Source organism: Anolis carolinensis, chromosome 4, assembly GCF_035594765.1.
Source record: "Anolis carolinensis isolate JA03-04 chromosome 4, rAnoCar3.1.pri, whole genome shotgun sequence".
NCBI lineage: Eukaryota > Metazoa > Chordata > Lepidosauria > Squamata > Dactyloidae > Anolis > Anolis carolinensis.
This window is the reverse complement of record NC_085844.1, coordinates 213,306,436-213,330,177: the sequence shown is the minus strand read 5'-3', so window position 1 is coordinate 213,330,177 and position 23,742 is coordinate 213,306,436. Positions and strand designations below refer to the sequence as shown.

The 23,742-nt window shown below is 40.1% G+C and overlaps 1 protein-coding gene across 3 annotated transcripts in view; it reads right to left on the bottom strand.

Moving 5' to 3' along the window:
- lmod1 (leiomodin 1) overlaps window positions 1-23,742 on the bottom strand; it is a 33,142-nt gene that overhangs the window by 7,654 nt on the left and 1,746 nt on the right. For 2 of the 3 annotated variants that reach the window (XM_062979716.1, XM_008109930.3), the window contains exon 2: window positions 21,229-21,410. In XM_062979716.1, the coding sequence (XP_062835786.1) occupies window positions 21,229-21,410 (182 nt within the window). Of the gene's footprint in view, window positions 1-21,228; window positions 21,672-23,742 lie in introns of those variants that run through there. The other variant, XM_008109929.3, reaches the window with a different exon arrangement.

The window sequence follows — 23,742 nt, the reverse complement described above, 5'->3', positions numbered from 1 at the left end:
TTCTCTGAGGATTCCCATTATTTTCTGTAAAAACAGGAAGGGGAAAAGTTGGGATTTCTCATTGATTTCAAAATTTCTGGGAATTTTACACTTCTCTACATGTCTGTGTATCCAGTGAAAGGATTAGCAGAAGGCAGCTGTGAGTCTACTGCTAGGGGACTTGCAATAGAGTGGAAAGGACCTCAGCCTCATACTTGTTTAAGGACAGCAAGAGCAAAATGACTTTTCCCATAAAAGCTCAAAGACTGAAGGCACCATTAAGCTAATGAAGTGAAGATAACTTGGAGGAACCAGAAAGTGATTTTTATTTAAATTCAGTGCATCTCTGGTTTTAAAAGCAAGTATCGGAAGTAGAAATTGCTTGGAAATAATAGGCATAGGTTCCTACACCACAAAAGAAAAGAAGAACAGTTGAACACATTCCAGTAGACTTTTTATTCAAAACATGTGAAATGAAACAACCGCGTCTGCTATGTCTTGCATAAATAAACAGCAACATTTTGAATGTTTAGAGACTATTTGAAGCTTCTGCCAAAATACATCCAGAGATTACTTTTTATTTCATGTATGCTGATGCTCTACCTAGATCAGTGGTTCCCAATCTTTTTTTGACCAGGGCTCACTTTGACCAGAGACCACTTGAATGGAGGCCACTTTAGCCAGGGACCACTCTCCAACATTAGTATGAAAAGGGTTACAAATCAATTTTTGGTCAACTTTAGATTTGGTTTGGATATTTGGGGCGTTGAGTCAGAAAATTGCATTGGATGGGCAACATCAGCTCTAGTTTCTGATACAGAACATATGCCATCCAGTAGTCACCATCTGCTCGCCCACAGAAAACCACTTTTAACAATCTAGAGCTGATGTGGTCTATCCAATGCAATGGCCAGCTCTGCGGAAAGGAGCGGAAATAAAATTAACAAAATAAATAAAGAGGAAGGAGGTTCACAGACTAGATTTTGTTCTCATGGCCCACTGTTGGGCCACGGCCCCCAGGTTTGGAACCACTGAGCTAGATGGAGGATAAGGACAAAAAGGGGACTGGGGGGCATAAAAAGACTGTACTACAAAGAAGCTTCTTTGTCAGAGGCTTTGTTAACTGCGGTATGCCTGTACACTACAGTCTGCCCTCTGTACTCATGGGTTCTGTATTCACAGATTCAACTAACCAAGGATTCAAAATGGAAATTCCCAAAAGCAAACTTTGATTTTGTCATGCCCTCACTGATGTATATAGGCACACCCAGTTATAGTCTCCTACCATTTCACAGATCTTCAGGCTCTCTCTGGTACTTGTTTGAGTTATTTGCCATTTTCTATAAGGGACACCATTTTACATGGTTGGACCTGAGTATCCATGGATTTTGCCATTTGGGTTGGGGATCCTGGACCCAAACCTAAGCAGATACCAAGGGGCCATTGTACAGCCTTTTACCTGTGCAATAAGTCGTCTTGGGGCAAGGAGGCTACCACTGATGCTTCTTCTCCCTTCGGACATCCCAGTAAAATGACATAACCTTTCCCCTCCCAAAAAAGAGAAAACTGAATGGTTCCTCCAGACTGACCAAAAGCCTCAGGATTTAGTGAGAGGTGTACCAGTATTTATCAAAATATTTTAAAATATCCATATGGCATACCATTTGTCCAGTAATCTCCCTCATGAATTTCTGGAACTGGCCATAACGTTTCAACTGAAGGGTGATATGTGTTTATCTGTCCTAGGATATTTCAGTAAAGACAAAGGTAGCTTCCTATGGCTGTATTCATTGTTTTAGTTCTTTCCGCACTTTTAGGCAGTCCCAATATTATGTTTGGAATGGGAATGTGAACATTACCATGGAATTTTTCCTCTGACCTGCCTTCCCCCATTGTACTTTTAGGTACCAGATTAAACATTGCCTTTTCCTTTCTTTGACTATAATAAATATTTTGAAACATTAGATGTGTGAGACAAGAAAACCTGGATAGTAGAGGAGGAGTACACTAGGGAAAATTTGATCTTATGCAGGGGATGGAGGGTAATCACACTTATGTCACAGCAAACCACTTTTCAAACATGAGAAAAGGAGTGGCTGAAATCTTGGTTCATTTAGGGATTACTGGATACAGGAAGGGGAACATCTGTTATAAAATGTGAAATCTAGAAGCAGAGTAGGCTGACCTTTACTGAAATCATTGGTCCATCTGCAGGAACCCTCAGACATCCTTTAAGTTCAATTCCCTCTCCTTGTCTGCTCTATTATTAGTCCTCTTCTATCCACATGATAGCTACAAAACCCATGTATGTTAATGCAAACTTAGTTACTTTGGTCTTGGACAGAGTTTGGAAATGTTGCTTTTTGGGGACTACTAAGCTCTCCCAGCCTGTTTCATTGTGCTCTTTTGACAAAAAAGAGAATGTTTCTTACAGGCCTTTAAGAAAGATTGTGTGTTGGGATGATCTAGCATGAGATTAAATGTCCTTGCCTTAAGATATTGTTTACATATCGAAATAAACAGACTCCATTTGAGGAAAGCAAAGATCTCTGTATTTAGTTAAGAGATTATTGGGCTCAATTGAGTCCTAAATATCTAAAGCTGTTCCTCCTAGTCAGGAATGCAAACAAAATAATGGGGGAGAAAACCAAATTCAACTGGGCCATTCAGAAAGAAAGTCCACATGATCAAATGGAAATATTGTACAAACAACATCGCCTTCTCATTCCCTTTGAAAAAATAAATTTAATATGCAGTTCAGGATGCAACTCCTGGATCCAGGATTTCCTAGACAAGAGCCTTTAAACAAAAACAACAGGCACAATCCATATTTCATGCCCTCCTAATCCACAGAGTGTGGTGTGTCTTGAAATACAGCTAGACAAAGGAAAGGGGGCTTCCAATTGAAAGAAATGTATTTGTTATATCCTTATTGTAGTCAAATGTGAACTTAGGCTTTGGACTGAGTAGCGTTGCCAGGTGAAATAAGGGACAGATCTTATATCACTTAGTAGTAGTGTCATTAACCCTGAGGCAGTAAACATCAGCCCCTGTAGCTTGGAGCATGTAGTTCAAATAATAAATAGTAACAATTCTTACAAATGTTTCTCTGGCTGGAAATTTAAGTTTTCCAAGGTCTGCTTTGAATATAAAAACACCACATTTTTTCAAGCAACATTTTAACATGTTTATAAGCACTACTTTAAGAACACATAGGGATTTAGTCCAACCACCAAATTTTTTCCAGACTCTGACTGGGAAAAAAAGCAATCAACAATAGCTTTAGTGGTGATAGAATGCATTCAAGGCAATGTTCTTGCCCCAAGATTCCTCATCTTGAAGACTGGAGAATTGGGGGCAGGCCCTGGGATCTAGGAGCTCTACTTGCAAGTGCTATTTAACTAAAACTAAGGAAACCACCAGGACGCTTTGGTTGCAATCATACATGCACGTGACTGCCAATCACATATTTAACATATAACGCCATTTAGCCAAAATGTTTTATAGAAATAAACATTTCCCTCCCAGGCACATTTTGCTTTGTTACTCAAGAACAGTGGTGGCCAAGCAGACAAATAATTTCATAGAAGTATCAGGATCAGATGGAAAGGTAGTCTGTATGTTTCTGCATGTACTTGCATAGAAATGGTCAGTTAGTTTGGTAGGCACAGCTTGCTATGCAGAAAGGAGAGGAAATAAATGTATTCTTCTGCCCACATGCAACCACATGGTGTGTTGGGCCAAATCAACTTCTAAGCATCTTTCAGCAAAGATATAGATTTTGGAGAAGATCTTCCTGGAAGAATTGTCTATGAGAAAAAATATTGATCCATTAGCAATGGAAATGGGCAGTCAGTGACATTTTCTGACAGCATGAGAACTTATTGAGATCAATTCGTATTCTACTTTTTCAAAGAATTCAAAGCAGTTCACAACATTAGATGAATGAAAAATAAAATACATGATACAAATAATGATAACGATCACGCCCAAATTACAGAGCAAATCAGAAGAGATAGATCAGACCAAATACTTCTAGAAGAGAAAGGTTTTGGAGCAATTATAACACGTGTTATTTGCTAATTTCTTCCCAGCATCCCTCTGTGAAAGACACAAATACTGTTAGGGCTGACACAAAAGTGGGCTTTCCATTGAGGAAGCACACTTGCTCTTTCACTAGCAGTATGTCAGAATAACTCCCACTCCATAATGTTGAAGGTCCTATGACTATGATGTTATGATGCCAACTCTGATACAGGGCAAGAAAAGGTTGGATTGCTGCAGCCTCTGGGTGTTAGCTGGACTGACACTGCCTATCTCTCTCCTACACAGCTTCTCTTATTGTTCTTCATCTTCTTCTACATAGTTATTAAAGATTAGGAGCAGCCTGTTTCCTCTTGCACTTGGCAGCCCCTAAAGCAAGGCTCCAAATCCCTTAGGCCCTCAAGATGAATTCAAATGTATGTTAACTCCAGCCAGCCAGGCCAGCGGCGAGAGGTGATAAGAGCAGAGCTTGGAAAAGTAATTCTTTGGATGGCAACATCTTAGAGTAATTTAGCCATGGTCTGGATGCAAGCTATAGTTTTTATTATTTGGAGAGCCACAGCTCTGTCCTCAAGACTGAAGAGACCTCTCTAGGTCTTGACTTGCTCTGCCTTGTTATCATTACACCAATGCACAAAATGTCCTCTAAGTCCCCATGCCTTGTAGCTATTGGCATAGATTTTTCACACTCTGCCCATGACCTTTCTTTAAAAAGAACCAGTCCGATTGCTTGTGCCAATTAATCACAATTGTTTTGACAAACTAAAAACGCCGCTAGTTCCTTCCAAACATACTAAAATGAACATTGCTATTGCTCACTGGCAATTGCTGTCCTCAACCTCACTCAGATGCTTCCTTAAAAGGCAAAGGAGACTTGGGAACTTTGTGTTTTGGAATCTGGGCATTGAGACACTAATGATCCTCTTTGGTTCTCTCCCTAGTGTGGCCGCCTGCCTGGGTCAAGTGTGATTCAACAGGTACCAACAGATTTAATTATCTGAACTAGAAGCCCAGCAGGTGTTTGGCAAAAGATGTTCAATGTGCACACTTTGTTTCAAGCATTGTTAACAGCCAAAATGTAATAAACAACACCTCTGAACTCTCAGAGGCCTTGTAAACAATCAGTAACAAATTACCTCATCACACGGCTGCCAGAGTTGCTCCGTGTCATCAGGGGGTGTGGGGAACCCAGCACCCCATACCCCACGTTGCCGGATTCTTCTCCCAGCTAATCCCATGGGGGGAAGTGTGGAGCGTGTGGCTTCCCCTATTACTTGTAATGGCAACACGGGAAGCCTCGCATGTCGCTGTCTACCAATTATTTAGTCCTCCCCCAACTTGCAGGATAATACTGCAAGATATTAGGGATTGGACAGTATTTGAAAAATGGCCAAAAAGCAGATGTTTTTGAGTGTCAAGAAATCCTACTGAAAAGAATGAATCTTTGACTGACAATAACCATCGCAATTCATAACTTATGCTGTGCAAAATCTGGATTTAGCACAGAAAATGATGTTTCCTGGAATGAAAACAATATTTTCTGAAGAGAAGATTATTTTTTACACAGAAATATTATATTTTGTGCAGAAAGTTATTTTTCCTTCATAGAAAATGCTGTTTTTAATGCAGAGCAACCACATGCAATTTTTTCGCACAATGAGTCCCCAACTACAGTAATTTCTGCACAGGAAACAGAAAAATACATGCTATTCCCTGGGCAGAAAATGTTGCTTCCTGTGCAAAATAATTAACTGTAAATCTTGTGCAGTATAAGTCCCTAATTGTGAAAACCTTTTAAAAACTGTAGATTTCAAAGCCTTTCTTAGAATGGGAACAAAATTATTTAAATTATTTCTTTCTAGAATATAATTAGTGTGCTATTACATCCCTACAAAGTATACATGACTGTTTAAATTAAATTGTGTAAACTGAGGCTAAGGTTACACACCCTTTTACTTGCATTCACCTTGGCATAAGAAGAGGGGAAAAACAAAGCTAGACAATACTGTTGTTAGGTGATTTGTAATTGTAACAGCACAAGAGAAAATATGGGAAGAGAGAGGATGAGAGGCAGAATTTTGGAAGGGCAAGTTCTGTCTCATATATTGAACATTCCCCAGCAATGTTTATACTTTAATTTGGTCCTTAATCTGTAATTATCATTTCTGTCTCATCTCAAAGAAGTTATTAATCCCCAACATAAAATTTTATGTTTATTTATTGTTTATACTTTAGTTTGGTCATTAATCTGTAATTATCATTTCTGTCTCATCTCAAAGTTAAGTTATTAATTCCAAACATAATTTTTGTGAAAAAATAAATAGTATGGTTACAATTGCAGAAAACACAGAAATATTTATCCAAATGGAAAATAATGACATCTGGACCCCTATGAAACTTCTGATTGCATAATAAAAACAACTGATTGCATAATAAAAGTCTCATCTAAAAGCATTCACAAAACAATACACACAAATTTAAACAAGATTTACATTTAGGTAATTGTATCTGAGATGACACCCTATCTCACATTCCAGTCAACAAAGAACAAATAAGGCAACTGAAGTGAAAGAACAATCTTTTTAAAAGCCCACACAAATGGTTGAAGTGCAAAAATCCTGATGCTGGACAAACCCATGGGGTCCCTTCCAACTCTATAATTCTATGAAATTCCCACAAAGATTATTTGTCTGACATTTGAGAGACCTTTCTAGGGTGCTATATAAATATTTATTAGAACTGAATAAAATATTTGCATTGCTGAGTGAACTTGTTTGAATATAACAGTGCAATCCTAACTCAGAGATATGCTTGTTTGTTGGAGATGGGAATAAGCAGAAGCATCTTACGTTAGACGAGCTTTCTTTTTGTCAGCACCAATCCTTTCTGCTGAGATGATCTTTGAGATGGCAGAAGAGCCAAAAAGTGGCAGATCAAGAAAGGTTCAAATTTCCCTCCATCCATGGTTAATGCTGGCACAATACCAGGTTCAGGGCCAGAAACTTTTTCCTTTATTTCCAACACCCATTTGGATTCAACAAATCTTCTGCTATGCTAGTATTTGTTCCACTAACCTTCAGTACTAACTGACTGTACCTAAAATGAAAGTCTGGCAATAATATATATTTTTTTAAATTTTGTAATGGGTTTTTATCGTCATATGGTTAGTTTTAACTGTGTACATATAAATGGCAGATTATAATGAAGATTGTTGACCATATGACAAATCCCTCGCCGAATGATTATCGATTACAATAGCGTGAATAGCATGTGTAATTTCCAGTAGCAATGGCAGGGGTGTATATATTATCTAAGCATGAAAACTCATACTGCTCTTGAGGGTTAGTCCTATTATTTTTGGAAATTTGCTGTTCATTATTATTCTATACTGTACATAACACTGACCATAGTAACAGCTCCACAGTAAAAAAAATCTACTCCACTGCATAAGCAATTCCAAGAACTGTCTTGGATTCTAGTTCTGGGGAGAAATCATACCAATACATGCACAAATTTGCATTTGTCCCTTTCAGATTGATAGAGCAGTTGATGCCAAGTTGTGGAAAGATTATGCAGCTTGCAACAGTTTACTAAATTGTGCCATCCGCATCTCTTAATTCAAAAGTGTCAACAATCCCTGAAATATCAACTGAGATTCAGTTACATAAATCTTATAAAACATTCAGACAGTGTGGAAAAGAAATATGACTAAGTAATGAAGAAACACTGTTGCCTAAGAACAGAGTTGAGGATGTTGACCAAATTTCACACACTGCAAAACCAGCTTGTTGTTTGCCTGCTCTGAATCTGATCTTTAACACTATTGACAGAGCTTGCTCATTCCTTGTCTAGGGTTTTGCATGCTTATGATACAGCGAAAGCAGTATCGGAATGTGAGATAGATGCAATTACCACTCTGTCGTTGTTTCCCACTATAAATAATAAATTTAGTTCTCAGGATCTGGCTAGCTTTAACCATTCTCTATAATCTCAGGCCTGAAAATTGTGTTTATATTAATTCCAACTACCGTAAGTAGATCCATTGAATCAACTGAATGTACCAAATGTGATGACTCACTTATCAACAATTAATTCAATGGATCTACTCCAGTGGGGACTAGCCAACAGGATTTTAGCCTTGATGTTGTGTATTTTAAGTTGAATGACATAATCTGTGCAACTGTGATTAATATATAATGCATTATGCTTAATGACATCATCAAGGACTGCCACCTGTGACCTCGCAAGATAGTATCACTAGTCTCAGAACCTGGAATAGATTTAGATCAGCTTTAGACCAGGCTTCTTTCCAAATCTCTATACTAGCCAATATGAAGGTGTCCTTGTGAGCTGCCTGGGCAAGGAGATACTACCTGGTAGTTATGAAGGCATTTGCACTTACCCACATTCCCAAACTGCATATTTTGGTTGCACGAAGGGTCCCATGCTTTCTTGCTGCTTGAGACAAGAAGCAAAGCATTGCTGCCTTCTAATCATTGTTACTCTTTACTCCACTTCCGTTGTCAGGGACTACATGGCTCTACAACATACAGATTCATTTATTTTCCAAATGTCTTCCTCTGAGAACCCCTCAGAACCAAACATTTAGGAAATAGCCTGCTTTGGAGAGCGGAGCAAAGCAAAAGTATCTTACTAAAATATTGTGGAGCGGAAAGCTGTAAATTTGCCACTCCTGGAACTGCTGCCTGAGTTTAATGTGTTCCTAGAACTGATGTATTAAGTTAAGCTACAGCAAAAGACATAGAGACCAATGATGCAGGGCTTGGGCAATTGCATTAGGACCCTACTGCCAAGAATAATTTGCCCATTCAGCTGTCCATTTTAGCCACATTCATGCCTGAGCTCTTCAGAGACACTGAATGTTTTATGAATGAATGAATGACAGCACTTGAAGAGGACAACATGCAGGGACATTTGAAATATGGGCACCGCAGTTGAAGGGAGATGTTGACAAGCTGGAATGTGCCCAGAGGAGGGCAACTAAAATGATCAAGGGTCTGGAGAACAAGCCCTATGAGGAGCGGCTTAAAGAGCTGGGCATGTTTAGCCTGCAGAAGAGAAGGCTGAGAGGAGACATGATAGCCATGTATAAATATGTGAGGGGAAGTCATAGGGAGGAGGGAGCAATATTGTTTTCAGCTGCCCTGGAGACTAGGACGCAGAACAATGGCTTCAAACTACAGGAAAGGAGATTCCACCTGAACGTCAGGATGGACTTCCTCACTGTGACGGCTGTTCAGCTTGTTTCTAGTATAAGGATAGAAAATCGCTTTTAGTTTAGTTTTAGAATTCTGTTTCAGAGAGGTTCTCGGGCATTTGAAGCATTAAAGTCATAGGTGGGGCCAAAGGCAAGAAAGTGGGACCATCATATTTAAGTGTAAAATCAATAGTGCCAGTAACTAATGATTAAGCAATCTGGTCTCCTATAGTTGTACTGAATCTGAGAAACCACTAAATGATATTATGAGGAATGTTTTGAGAGCTCCAGACTGGGACGTCACAAAGTCTGGCTTCAGTTCCAGAACTAAGGCTTTACACCCTTGACCTATGGCAAAGTAGTTAATCCAAGATATTTATCCTATACAGATCCTGTCTTCCAAAATCTACATGTTGTTACTACCAGCCTCAGGGCATTAGTCTTTAACTCTGTTTATGTGATAAGTTTCCTTTTATGGGCTCTTTTCTTCCAAGAAAGCCTATTCCCAGGTTGCAGCTGACTCATGACTTGGGAACATCTGGCGGGACAGTGTAACTGTGGCAATGGGAAACTGACATTGTCACTTCAGCATCTGCCAGACAAGCCACTGAAGCTGTTAGATGCTGTTCCTCATCTGACCATGAACCATAAAGCAAGAAAGAAGACCTGAATTCCAGAACATCTATCTTCTAGATACATCTGCATCAGCATTTCTCACCCAGCAAAAGTGACCAGCATGAACAAGCTCTGAATGCTACAATAAGGAACCCAAGATGTCAAAAGGCCATCTGGAAAAGAAAAACGCTTAAATATTGATGGAATACTAGGAAGGAATATTTTCTTATTTAGTGGTGTCTGAACCCAGTCAAAACTCTATTGCTTTCTTCTACAATAGATTTATAGCAAGAGATTAATGAAAGGGTGTATGGATATTGCACATTATTGTAATCTAACCCCACTTTAACCACCTTGGTCCCATTCTACATAATTCTGGGTTTTGCAGCTTGTAGGGTTCTCTGGCTGTACCGCTCTATACACTTCAAATGCCTGGATTCCATTGGATGGAGCCATAACAGTTAAGTTGGATTCAAAGTGTTGTAATGATGTAACATGGATATGGTTCTTGCACTTTTAACAGTCATATAGAAAAGGACATTTCAGCAGGTGTTGCTTCTAATGTTAACAATAATAATAAACTTTATTTATATTCATCCCTATCTCCCCAAGGGCACTTGGTTGCTAACTAACAAGCAATAGATACTGAAATTCCTTCTTCTTTGCAGCCATTAACAGTATAGATCTGCCTCCAGTTTTCATTCCGGCAATGTTAGATTGTTTATATCTGTTTGATTCCACCTCACCAGGAATAACTCTTATGCAAAGTTAGGAAGGCTATCTTAGAAGATGACATAATCTCACATGCCCTTTTGCAAAACAAAATTTAAAAAACATCTTTATGACTACAAAATATGCCCTTCTGAAGAGATTCCCTGGATGCTATTTACTGATTCAACATAGAAGGAAAAAGCTTGTAAGGCAATGTTTTCCTTTGTCAAAAGGCACATGCAGAGCGAAAAAAAGCCCTGAAGATAAGAAACAGCCACAGGGGAATCTAGAGCACAATTCCTAATATGGCAGGAATCAAATTCTGTCTTTAATCCAACTGGAAGGCCGTCTGGGAGACTGCCAGGTAGGGAAGTGGTGGGAGCTTCACATTTAACTGTGGAGTGCTGGAATTCTCATAAAACTACTCAAATTAGGTCTAGCCATAGAGACATTGTGCAGAACATGCCTGGAAGCATTCAAGATAGCTGGTTTGGATGATAGTGAGGAGGAGAAGAGGCATATAGAGGGAGCAAATGAGAGGAACAAGATTTGCTTCCTTGTGGACAACTCACAGCTCTGCTTATCAGTTTTCCCACAAATTAAATGTTGTGTGAGCCCATTCACATCTCAAGGGCCAAACATATGAAGAAGTGAGATTGAAAACAGTAGAATAAGGAGATAGCACAGCCCATTCCCCCCAAATTACAACATGAGAATGAACCAGCATGGTGTAGTGACTTGCATGCTGAACAGGAATTTTAAAGACCAGGATTCATATCCCCGCTTGGCCATGGAAACCCACTGGATGACTTTGGGTTAGTCGGCTTCACTTTCTTAGCTTCAGAAGAATGCAAAGGCAAACCTCTTTGAACGAATATTGCCAAGTAAAAACCCTTCCTTCCTCACCGTGTTTTGACCCAGGTGGCATTAAGCAGAAACATAGGAGAGTCTGAAGAATGCAGCACACCTGCCATCCTGGGTGCTTGATGTAGAGCAGAATTTGGTGGCTTAATGGAGGGATACTGTATAAACCTCAAGGCTTTGCAGTCTCTCTGCAATTCTCATGAGGCTCACAGAGAGACTGCTAAGCCTTGTTGGGATTTTACAGTAACCCTGTTTTAAAAATGGCTACCACTTCTTTGCTCCGCTTTGAAATCTTGGGGAGCATAGGACATTTCCAGCCTTCACCCATGGAAAAATCAACCCAATTTTTTTGTTCTATTTTTGGCAAACATTTTTGACATATGTGAGTATATATGGCACTTTCCTATTACCTGGTGTGCATGACCCACTCACCCCAAACCCACCCCCAAGTTCCAATGTTCGCTGCAGTGAAGAAATAGCCAATGAGGATTATTTTGCAAGTAAATGCAGTGCATCTTGTAGTTTAATCCTCTGGTTTCCCTAGGGCTTTTCTTGCAAGTCTGAGATTCGTCATCATCCCTTTATAGCAAGACCAAGGAAAGGGCAGCCTGTATGCCATTCCAAAAATCCCTCAGGTCCTCGCAAATTAAAAAAAATCCAAGTGAAAAATCATCCAATAAATACCCTCAAATGCCATATGAAAAAAGTATCAAATAAACAACCACAACCCTCCAGACTCTTGCACAAAGATTGAGAAATCTGTCAAAAAGTCTAGAAGTCACTTCCAGATGCATTTGCAGTGAATTGTGAACTGAGATCCAAAGCAGAGGTAAAAACTGTCTCTCCCTGCCCCTCACAATTTCCTAGCTCTCCATTACAGGGGTAATTTCCTAATATTGGTGAGCAATGAAGAGTCCAACTTTCATTAGTCATATAAAATAAAGGTTAATTGATGCATTTCGAGCTGGGCGTTTGGCTCCTTAAGTGTGAAGAAGTCATTGGGACACTCATTTCTATTTTAGGTTGTTTATAAACAGCTTCCTGGTTACCTATGGTTGTCCTAACCAGCACAGAAAAAGAATACGTGTTGTTATGTAGTTAAAACTCTTCCAAATATAACTTGCACTTCTGAGATTCAACAGAGGATCAGGATTGAAAAGACCACTGTAGTGTGACAGCTCAGCAAAGGAGGCAGAGACATGAAGGAGATGAGCATGAGGTTAGGAGAAGGAGCACACTCTAAACCAACAAATCAACAGCTACAAGGCAAATGGTGGAACTGTGGACTAAGCACAGGTTGTGTACTTCACAAAGAGGCAAAACAGCCAAATCATTACAAAGCACAGCTTCTCACTGAAAGCTTGCTTTGGGTTGTGTCTAGCTTGATTCAACATTGTCAGTGATCTCAAACTCAGCTGCTGTTCCCCTCATGGTTCATGACTAAGGTCTTCACACCATCTATTGGATTTGAATGACAATACGTTTCCCAATCCTTTTTATTAAATTATTCAGTCATGATAAGAAGCCTTGGAGTGGCAGTAGTAAAAACAAGATGGTATTCCTTTGAGATACAAAAAGTTCCAAATGCAGCCCAATGTGTCAAATGACCATGTCTGCAATTATTATTAAGACATTGACAAGTTCTGGCTCATCTATTACTCATACCTCTGTATGAGCCAAGATGGAATGGGAGAGGACTGCATAAATGGAGAAAAATAATGCAACAACAGTGACAGTTAGGCTTGCCAGATTAGCCCTATCCTAGGCCATGAGATTTCAGGGTCAAAACTTGAGATTTGGGGATGACCCTTTATGATATCCAGTGAGGTGGGGCCTTGGCAATGTTAAAAGGTTGATGCTTACTGGCAGCCCTTGATGATGTCATTGAGCATGATTAATCAATCACAATCACACAGAGCATACTATTAAAATTAAAGATTTAATCCTATGAGCTGAGGGAAAGTGGGACAAGTCTTATCCTGTTCCCTCCTGTTTATTCCCGTATTGTGGAATGGACAGCCATACCACATCCTTACCACATCGATGCCTGTCTTTCCCCCGCTTTTCTTCCTTTGAAGTCTGGTAACACCTGTCGGATAACACCAGACTCCTGAAGACAGGTGTAAGGTTAGGGTTAGTCAGAAACAGAGCTCCATGGAGTCCTACCAGAAGTGCCTCCATGGGACTCTTGTGGGGATCTGTTTCTGAAGTACATGGAAACGAAACTCTAAACTCTTCTGATGAGGTCCTAAGTCTAAAGAGTTTATCCCACGTGGCATATAAATTGCAATTACAGAAGGGTGATAGTGGCATTTATTACACTGAGTTTTCTGTTTTTCTTGAGTGTGCTGGTGGAGGCAGTTGGAAGGCATTTATGTTACAAAAAAAGTCATTAACAGATTTTTTTGGGGGGTGGGGGTAAGGAAATGCTTTCCAGGATGTCTCCCACTGTGAGAATGCCAAAAGAGCAGTGATATCATGTAATAGGCCGCAGCCAAAGATGCTGCTGTCCTGCTGTAATTGTGATTTGCCTGCCTTGGGTGATAAATTTCTTTGTACTGACACACACAGTATTTTCAAGGCCATGCTCTTTCCCTGAGACTCTTCCCTCTTGGCCTGAAGAGATACCTAAGAACTCATATCTTAGTGGTGGGCAGGTCCATGCATATGAAAACTAATTTTATACTCAAAAGTTATAAACAACTAACACAACACTTCAATTGCCCACAACTTTTAACTATATCCCATGTTCTAAAACTAAGTAATAACACTTGTGGAAGAAAGGTGGGGACATGAAAATAACTGATCAGGTGATTATCTCCCTCCCAGTTTGTGACAGAGTTCCATGTCATAATAAATTTGATCCTGGTGCAGCCTGCTATTGCTGGGATCTGGATCTCAGAAGTGCTAATCCCACTTCTTACTAACAAGCTGAGGGAGAAGGGGAAAGGGAATGGACACGATATTTTTTCACTTTCTCTCCAGGGATGGAAAGAGAAGAGAGTCAGGTCAGCATTATCCTATTACTGCAATGTGATTTAAAGGGCCAGGTTTAGCAGACAATCTGGCCACCAGCCAACATGCTTTGTTTTCTAGAATTTGGCACTACAGAAAAGTTAAATCAAATGTATTTGGGAGCTTTAACCTGAGAGCTCTCTATTTTTATCACAACATCATGTTGACCAAAACTTTACTTGTTTTACAGCATTACAAAGGCCAGATCAATTAAGCTGTGTGTGTTCCTTGAAGTGGTTTAACATCTCTTATGAAATGGATTTAAGATACCCTCACTGAATGAATTTAAAAGCAAAACAATTAGCCACAGTTTAAGGTTAATGAAAATATACATATATTGTCCCCTTCATAATAAGGTAGATAGCCTTTTGCAAGTGTACAATTTTCAACAGAAGCTACATTTTCCTTAAGCTAAACTTTTAAAAATACCTCATTTCTTACATTAATTATGCTGAACCTCCAGAGCAGTCAATACTATGAAGGAGCTCAGCCTTTGAAGACTAATCTGACATACTTTAAATAAGTCATATAGCAATTGAAGTTTGCGGGGATTTGATATTATCACACCTTCTTAAGCTGCTAAGCTTCTAAAATACTAATATCAAAGTAAAAAAAGCTAAGGAAAGCAATAAAGAAAAGTTAGCACTATAAATGTAACTGATATCACTGAAGGCTGACAATAGATAACATTTAAGAAATGGTAGGGAGGCTGAATTAATTAATTAGAATTACCCACTCAATGTTGGTGTTTTTTTTTTTTACACACACACTGGCTATTATTTACAGTCAGCCCTTCACATTTGCTGGGATTAGGGCGTAGGACCCCCATGAAAGTGGAAAAACTTCAGACAAAATACTTAAGATAATGTAGTGAGCAGACACTAAAATGTCAGGTCTGCCAAGACACTCTCTACAATGGCACGGACAACAGAGAAAGATTATAGCTCGATGTTGTCTGTGATCAAAGGGTTTCCTTTGGCCTCACAGAGAACACAGATTGACCACTTTTGTTCATGAGTCCAGACGAACAGTATATTAATTGGTGGTCACAAATCGATATATTCATATGGTGATGAGCTAATGGGAATCACAGAGCATGTGTGGATAAAGACTGGTTCCATTCTCACAATAAAAGTGTTATCAAAGGAGAAAAACAAAGGATAATATGTCATAAAGTCCTAAGTTACAATGCAGGCTGATTCTATTCTGTCCTTGAGCAACTACATTGTACGTATAAAGGTGGGTGAGAACTGACCTATTAACACAGACATGAGCATATTCCTTTTCTTTTATATTTTATCTTAAAAGGGAGAAGATTGAAATGAAAGTTGTACAAGAACAGCAATTTGGTTCTAGGTCTTTTAAACTCTATATCCCATTGGACACAATTCAAAGTTAACATCTGTGTCACTTCTAAAAAAATGAAATAGATTAAATGTTGGGCGTTATTTGTGGTGTTACAACCAGTACTGTATTAGGAAAGTCTATTTTCAAGTGCATTCTTTACCTCTTACAATAACAATAAGACGACTCTAGGAATCCCTACGTATCCCATGCAACTCTGTAGTCTATGCCACCTTGCAAAGCCCAAACAAGATTTCGCAATGATCTTGTAAAACAAAACAAATAGGAACATGATCTCAGATTTGTCAGGCTTATATGTAGTTCAAGCAGTGAGAAATGGAACCTGAGTTTCCATTTATCCTGTTTGCTTTGCAAAGGACATTGCAGCATAGAGTTGCTTTGGCAACTGAGCAGAAGCGAAAGGTTGTCTTCAGTGAGGAGTGTTTTAAATAGGACTGAATTGCCCACACACTCGCAGAGATCTTGCCTGTAATTAAGAAACATCCTGTGAAAAGTAAAGGCTTCTCTGTGCTATCTGGAAGAGCTTTAAAATTCACATTATCATCCGAGTCAGCCTTGGCTGCCAATGACATAAATGTCCAGACACTTTATCTATTCTAAAATGGCCTATCGCTTTATTATGATGGTATTTAGCATTCCACATGCATTCATAGGTGCTAATCAGATCTTTAATCATACCAATGCTCCTGGTGTAGACCAGTTTTTCATCTCCACCGCCATCTATGTTGATTAGTTAGCAGAATATACCAAAGCCAATGCTTTGTCCTGGAAGGCAGCAGATTGGGCTTTTGATAATATGCTTTCTGTTACATTGTGGGGGTAAGTGTACGCAGCAGCCGAAAATCAATGGGGTAAAGAGCACCACGGCATAATTATGTGCAGGATCAGAGTTACCAGAGTTACTAGAAGGCCTAACCCATGCAAGAATCAAAAACAGCTCTGCAGTCTTTGAGCTTAGGAATTCAACAAAGCTATTGTCATTGCTGTTATTCATGTAGTTTGCAAAATGGGTACGATCAAGCAAACCTAGCAAACTCAGTCAGTTTAACTTGTTGTTTTGCAAATTGCACTAGCCTGGTCTATTACTTTGTCCTATTTCCTGTTTATCTCTGAGTTTCCTTGAACTTCAGTATGTTTCTTGTTGACCTCAAATGGAACCAAACATGAACTGGCAAGAACAGCTATTCCATTAAAATACCAGAAAGTTAGTTGTTGTTTTGGCTTTCCTTTAATTTGGCCTGTAACTGGGAAAAAATAAATACGTTTTGAAGTGCTGTTGCTTTCCCTTAGTCCTTCAACTAGGACGGAATTGAGGTTTAAATTAACAAATTAATTTGTCATTTAAAGGACATATGCTACTTATTAATTCCAAATGAATATACATTTTTAAAGCATGGAAAAGGAACAGAAAATGCAAAGAAACATTTTTTTAGCTCCAAGAAACAACTATAGTCAGCTGTTGCAAGGTTGTGAAAAGGATGGAGTACAGGGCAGGAATCCAAATTATCATTGCAGTAAAGGCTTAGAACACACCCACTGATATACAGTAGAGTCTCACTTATCTAACATAAACGGGCCGGCAGAACGTTGGATAAGCGAATATGTTGGATAATAAGGAGAGATTAAGAAAAAGCCTCATAAACATCAAAATAGGTAATGATTTTACAAATTGAGCACCAAAACATCATGTTATACAACAAATTTGACAGAAAAAGCAGTTCAATATGCAGTAATGCTATGTAGTAATTACTGTATTTACGAATTTAACACCAAAATATCACAATGAATTGAAAACATTGACTACAAAAATGCGTTGGATAATCCAGAACATTGGATAAGCGAGTGTTGGATAAGTGAGACTCTACTGTATTACTATGTACAGAGCTGAGGGGAGGAGCACCTGCAACTCACTGTAGTGCGAGTTCACTCTTTGAGGTGCCACAGAGCATCTGTGGCCCCAGTAGCATGTCATCCTTTTCCTCAGATGCCCGGATGATTTTTGCAGGCTTTGGGAAAAAGGGGAAAGCCTTTTTTTTGAATTTGAAATAATTGGCTAGTGAGTGGTGAATAGAATGGCCCAGACATAGGCTTTATTCCAATCATATGGAATCATTGGGACCGGGCTGTGGTGCAGGCTGGAAAGCAAGCCAGCTGCAACAAATCACTTTGACCAAGAGGTCATGAGTTCGAGGCCAGCCCGGTGCCTGCGTCTTGTCTCTGTCTCTGTTCTATGTCATGGCATTGAATGTTTGCCTTTATGTGTGCAATGTGATCCGCCCTGAGTCCCCTTCAGGGTGAGAAGGGCGGAATATAAATGCTGTAAAATAAATAAATAAATAAATATATTGGCCCCCTACACTCCAGCATCAGTTGGTTCAGAACTTCATCCAATGCATCTTCCCTCCAACCTGTTTTATTTAACGAAATCAGTTTTGTATTCAGTTGTGTAGTACTGACTGTGTGCTCCTTTTTCTCATAACTTTTTGGGGTGGTTTGTTATGCAATCCAGACCTGAAGGACATATTCTGAATTGATGTATGTGTTCATAAATAATGGGAAGGGGATCCCCTTATGGAATCCTGGAAATGAAGGCAGCTAAACTCAACCCAGATGGATGGTGGATTGCCACACCCCCGATGACGGGGGAACCACACAATGGTGTCTACACCTGTGAAATCCCACCTCTCTAATCCTGATGGACACTAGACAAGTGAATTGGATTTTGCAGGTCATTGATCGGCACGCAGGTTGGTTGATGTCAGGATCTGAGCCATGGTAGCACCAAGCCCCTGTGCAGCTGGAAGCTAATTTATTCCAAAAAAAATGCGTATGTGTATTTGTGCAGGCTGAGTGGTATTTACCTCGCTCAATGTGTTGGTACTGGGAAGTAAAAAACTTACTAAAGGAGATTATTTGTATATAATATACTAGGAAGATGTGCAGCCCATCAATCCATAGAAGTGCATATACTTTGTCTTCAAAAAGTGCCATGTGCAATTGATTAATGGCATTTTGAGTTAACAGCGCTAGGAAAAAGCTTCAGAGTCTCACCTGAAATGCTAGACTGGAATATGCTGCCTCAAATGTGGTGGTCTCCTTCTCTGGAGGTTTTCAAGCCGAGGCATTAATTCTGTGATCCTGCATGGCGAGGGAGTTGGACTGGATAGCCCCTGTAATCTCTTCTCACTCTAAAATTCTATGATTTTATGATTCCATGGACTAGTGGTTCTCAACCTGTGGGTCCTCAGATGTTTTGGCCTTCAACTCCCAGAAATCCTAACAGCTGTTAAACTGGCTGGGATTTCTGGGAGTTGTAGGCCAAAACACCTGGGGACCCACAGGTTGAGAACTACTGTTCTAGTAAGACAAGCAGGGCAGAGCTTTAGCCATCTCTCAAAAATATTTCTTCTCCAGACTTTGTTTTGAGGGTTGGAGAGAGATGTTGAAGAAAGAGAGCAGGAGAAGAGAGAAGGAAGGCAGAAGGAAAGAACCCAATAAAACTGCGATCAAGCATTTGTTTGTGTGCATAGGAGACAAAAGAGAAGCAGAGGAACAAGGAGGCAGAAAAAGGTGGACAAGTCTCTAAGAACTTCAGGTGGGAATGGGCTCAATCTGGCATTAGGCACTGAGTTGCTTTGGGCACTGGGCATTGGATCTTGCAGAAGGGACAGTAATGGTAGCACCCTGGCCATTTCCTTTTTTCAAAGGATAGAGCTGCTCAAGGTATCTTGCCCAAGATCCTTTAAGCTCTCCCCAATATTGAACTACGGACCAACCACTGACTTCTTTAAGCAAACTGAAAATACATCATTATGCCCTTTCCATCAGGAGTCAAAATAACTTAGACCAGCTGCAGCCATACTCTTGCACAGAGTGAGCTGGCAGCCTCAAGAAGGAGATGATGGGGTTTGAGAGGTAAAAGGTAAAGGTTTCCCCTGATGTTAAGTCCAGTCATGTCTGACTCTGGGGGTTGGTGCTCATCTCCATTTCTAAGCTGAAGAGCTGGCGTTGTCCGTAGACACCTCCAAGGTCATGTGGCCAGCATGACTGCATGGAGTGCCGTTACCTTCCGGCCGGAGCGGTACCTATTGATCTACTCACATTGGCATGTTTTCGAACTGTTAGGTTGGCAGAAGCTGGAGCTAGCAGCGGCCGCTCACGCAGCTCCCGGGGTTTGAACCTGGGACCTTTTGGTCTGCAAGTTCAGCAGCTCAGTGCTTTAACACACTTCGCCACCGGGGTTCATTTGAGGTTTGAGAAGCAACATATAAAATATGGAAGACAGAGCCATTTGTGTGCCATTTGGCCTGCTCTGCATCCCTTGCATTAGCCTGCTATTATAAGGTGTTTGAAATAGCTCCCTTAATCCTATTGTTGAGCTGCTGCTGGATAAGACAAGGCCTCCTAACATGTAGTGTGATATTGTCCATTGTTTCCTCTCCTTTGCTTTGCTTGGAGAAACAATGCTAAGTCTACAATGCAACCACTGAGGATGAGAGGCAAGATTCCTAATGAACACTGCTGCCTTTAAGAAGCAGGAGTGATGAAGTGGCTGAAGAATGCCCCTTGTTAGGTAGGTGGGCAAAAGTTGCCCAATCTGACCAAAGGAGTATCTACTGGAGAATTAATGTAGTTTGAAATCACTTTAATTATCTTGGCTCAATGCTCAGGAATCCTGGGAGTTGTAGTTTGGTGAGCCACTAGCAGTTTTTGACAAAGGCTAAAGACCTAGGAAAACTACAATTCCCAGGATTCCATAGTATTGAGCCATGGCAGTTAAAGTGGGGACGGACTGCATTAATTCTACAGTGTAGATGCAATTCTTGTGGCAAAAGCCTGGAGACTGTGCCATGTCATGGTGCCTTTTATTTTTTAGATTTCTTGTATTTGTGACATTTTTTTTCATGTCAAGAGCGACTTGAGAAACTGCAAGTTGCTTCTGGTGTGAGAGAATAGGCCGTCTGCAAGGATGTTTCCCAGGGGATGCCCAGATGTTTGATGTTTTACCATCCTTGTGGGAGGTTTCTCTCATGTCCTTGCATAGTGAGTGGAGCTGACAGAGGGAGCTCACCTGCTCTTCCCGGATTTGAACTGCTGACCTGTGGATCAGCAGTCCTGCCGGCAAAAGGGTTTAACCCATTGTGCCACCAGGGACTCCTATTTGTGACAATGAAATCGAAGAATGAAGTAACACTCCCTGTAGATTTCTTTGATCTTCCCCTTTTGGAACATTCAGGGTGGTTGCATTTATAGCTTTTAGCATTGGCATCTTTATTTAGTGGGATAGACCTCGCTTCTGACTCATGAATGATTTACTTGCCCATGAAGTGGGGTTCATTGAAAAAAATTAGGCAGGGACAACCTGTTGTTGCTCTGCAGCACATAAATACCCACCCCTCAAATGCATAATCACTTACATCCAGGGACTGCTCCCTCTGAATAAGTTTCTTGCTCTCTTTCTCACAATAGTTAAGCATTGCCTCTCGGTTGTACTTGCCGCTCGGGTGCTTGTCAGTCAGGTCTTTTTGTCGGAGTCCCACAGGGATGGTTCCATCTGAATCCGATGCATCCAGGTCTTTTTCCAGCTCTTCAATCTCCTCTGGAGATAAGGTGGATAATAAGTTGTCAATATCTGGATCTTCGCTGACTTGCTTTCTGAATCTTGCTACCATTGACATCTTTGCAATTTGCAGATCAACCACTTATGTTTTGATGTTTTTTAAGTGGGAAAAACACAAGGAGAAAATTACAGGGTTTCTCTAAGACCAATCCAAGGAAACCACAGTTCTTTTCCTTAGTTCAGAAGTGTTGAAATGTTACATGGAAGGAACTGTAACTTCCCTCCTGCCTGGACTATAATAGTTAGGCAGATGAAGAACAGCTGGCCAATCAGAGAACACAGTTGTGCTGCCTGGCTCAGGTTGGCCAATCAGACCAGAATGGAGGCGAGGCTGGTGTCTGTCAGAGGAGTTTGAAACTTGAGGACATTCCAGGGAATCTTAAAGTGCTGCATGACCAAATTTAGTCCTGAACATTTAGCTTTTTAAAGGCAATGGATGAGAGAAACATGCCAAAAAAAAGCTGCATATATGTTGTTTCCAAAAAAGTATCTATTTAAAATATATTCTGATCTACAAAATAAACCACTGCAGGAAAGAACAGCAATTCATGTTACAGCAAATATACATACATAATCCAACTAATCAAACACAAGTATGAAGGTTATAAACATCCAGGTTTGCATCCCAATATATGTATAAGACAGAGTCATCAAACTCATTTTCATCAAGGGCTACATCAGCCTTATGGTTGCCTTCAAAGGAACATTGAATCAATGGATGGAAAATCCATATCTACAGAGGGAAAACTATATTTTTTTACATATTGGTCAGTGCTTTTCAGTTTTTACCCTATTTGGGTCTCCAGATGTGATTAAAAAACAACTCCCATCACTTTTGATTATTCACCCTGCAGCCTGGAGATGATGGGAATTGCAACCCAACAGCACTTGTGGTTCTGAGTTTGGGGAAATGTTAAAGGACATTTAAAAGGCAGTCATCATCTACCTTGTATATAAACCTAAAACCCACTACCCTAACTAAACAGAACTGCAGCCTTCCAGATGTTACTGTATCACAATCCCTATCAGATCTAGTCAAGATGTTTAATGATGAGGCATAAAGGAATTGCAGTCCAGCATCTGGAGGGCCACATAAAATGATATGGAAGACTGGATTCGACCTGTGGGCCCTGAGTTTCACACATGTGTGCTATGGAATAAGGTCATGAATTTACTGCTAAGTATGTGAGGATTAGATTTTATATCTCAACAATCTCCCATGGGAAAAAAGCTGAGCAAAATAATCTAACCACTGTTAAGTGGTGAGCAAGAAAAAAATTTAATTGTGCAAATTGACCCCACTTTAACTGCCATGGCTCAATGCTATGGAATTCTGGGAATTCTAGTTTGGCAAGGCACTAGCACTATTGAGTAGAAAATGATAAAAATCTTGCAAAGCTACAACTCCAATGATACCATAGCATTGAGCCATGGCAGTAAAATGGGGTCAAACTACATTCCTTCAACAATGCAGATGTGCCTTATGCTGTGGATGAGAGAAGAGACCTACATTTGCTCTCCATATCATACACGTACATGTGGATTTCCATCTCATCATCATGTTACATGAACACACAATGTAGGTCTTTTACTCTTTCTGTATATGTGGTTTATTTCACATGACTTTCTATGTGAAGTGAGAAACTTTAATCCTCCACATGTTTTGACCTACAGTTCCCATCACATCCAGACATTCCGACTCACAGTAAAGGATTATGGTAACTGTAACCCTAAACATGTAACGGGCCGAGATGCCTCACCCCAATAAGTGCTGTGTCTGGACAGGCCTCTTCTCAGCCTCTCTGTCAGAGCAAATAGAAGAGCATCCTGGCGGGAGTAAGATTGTCAGTTTGTAAATGAAAGGGCCTGAAAACCTGGCTCTTCCAGAAGGCCTTTGATGACTGATCCCTGTGGGATTGACCTGTTTGCCTACTCAGTATTAGACCCTCAGGTATGTCTTCCCCAGTATTATAATTGCACTTTAATTGACTATGACAGCTGGGTAATCTCCCCTCCCTGATGACATCGACATATTTTGCACCTTGACCCAGATCATTGGGATTTTAAGATTTTATTTTTGTATGTGACTTCTATGACTGTTTTTATCATTGTTTGATGTTTTATTGCTGATTGATCTGTTTTTATTGTTTGCTTTTGCTTTTATATTGTTGTTCCGGGCTTGGCCCCATGTAAGCCGCACCGAGTCCCTTCGGGGAGATGGGGCGGGGTATAAGAATAAAGTTATTATTATTATTATTATTATTATTATTATTATTAGCTACCCAGTCAGTTTTAATAATGCATTTTAAAC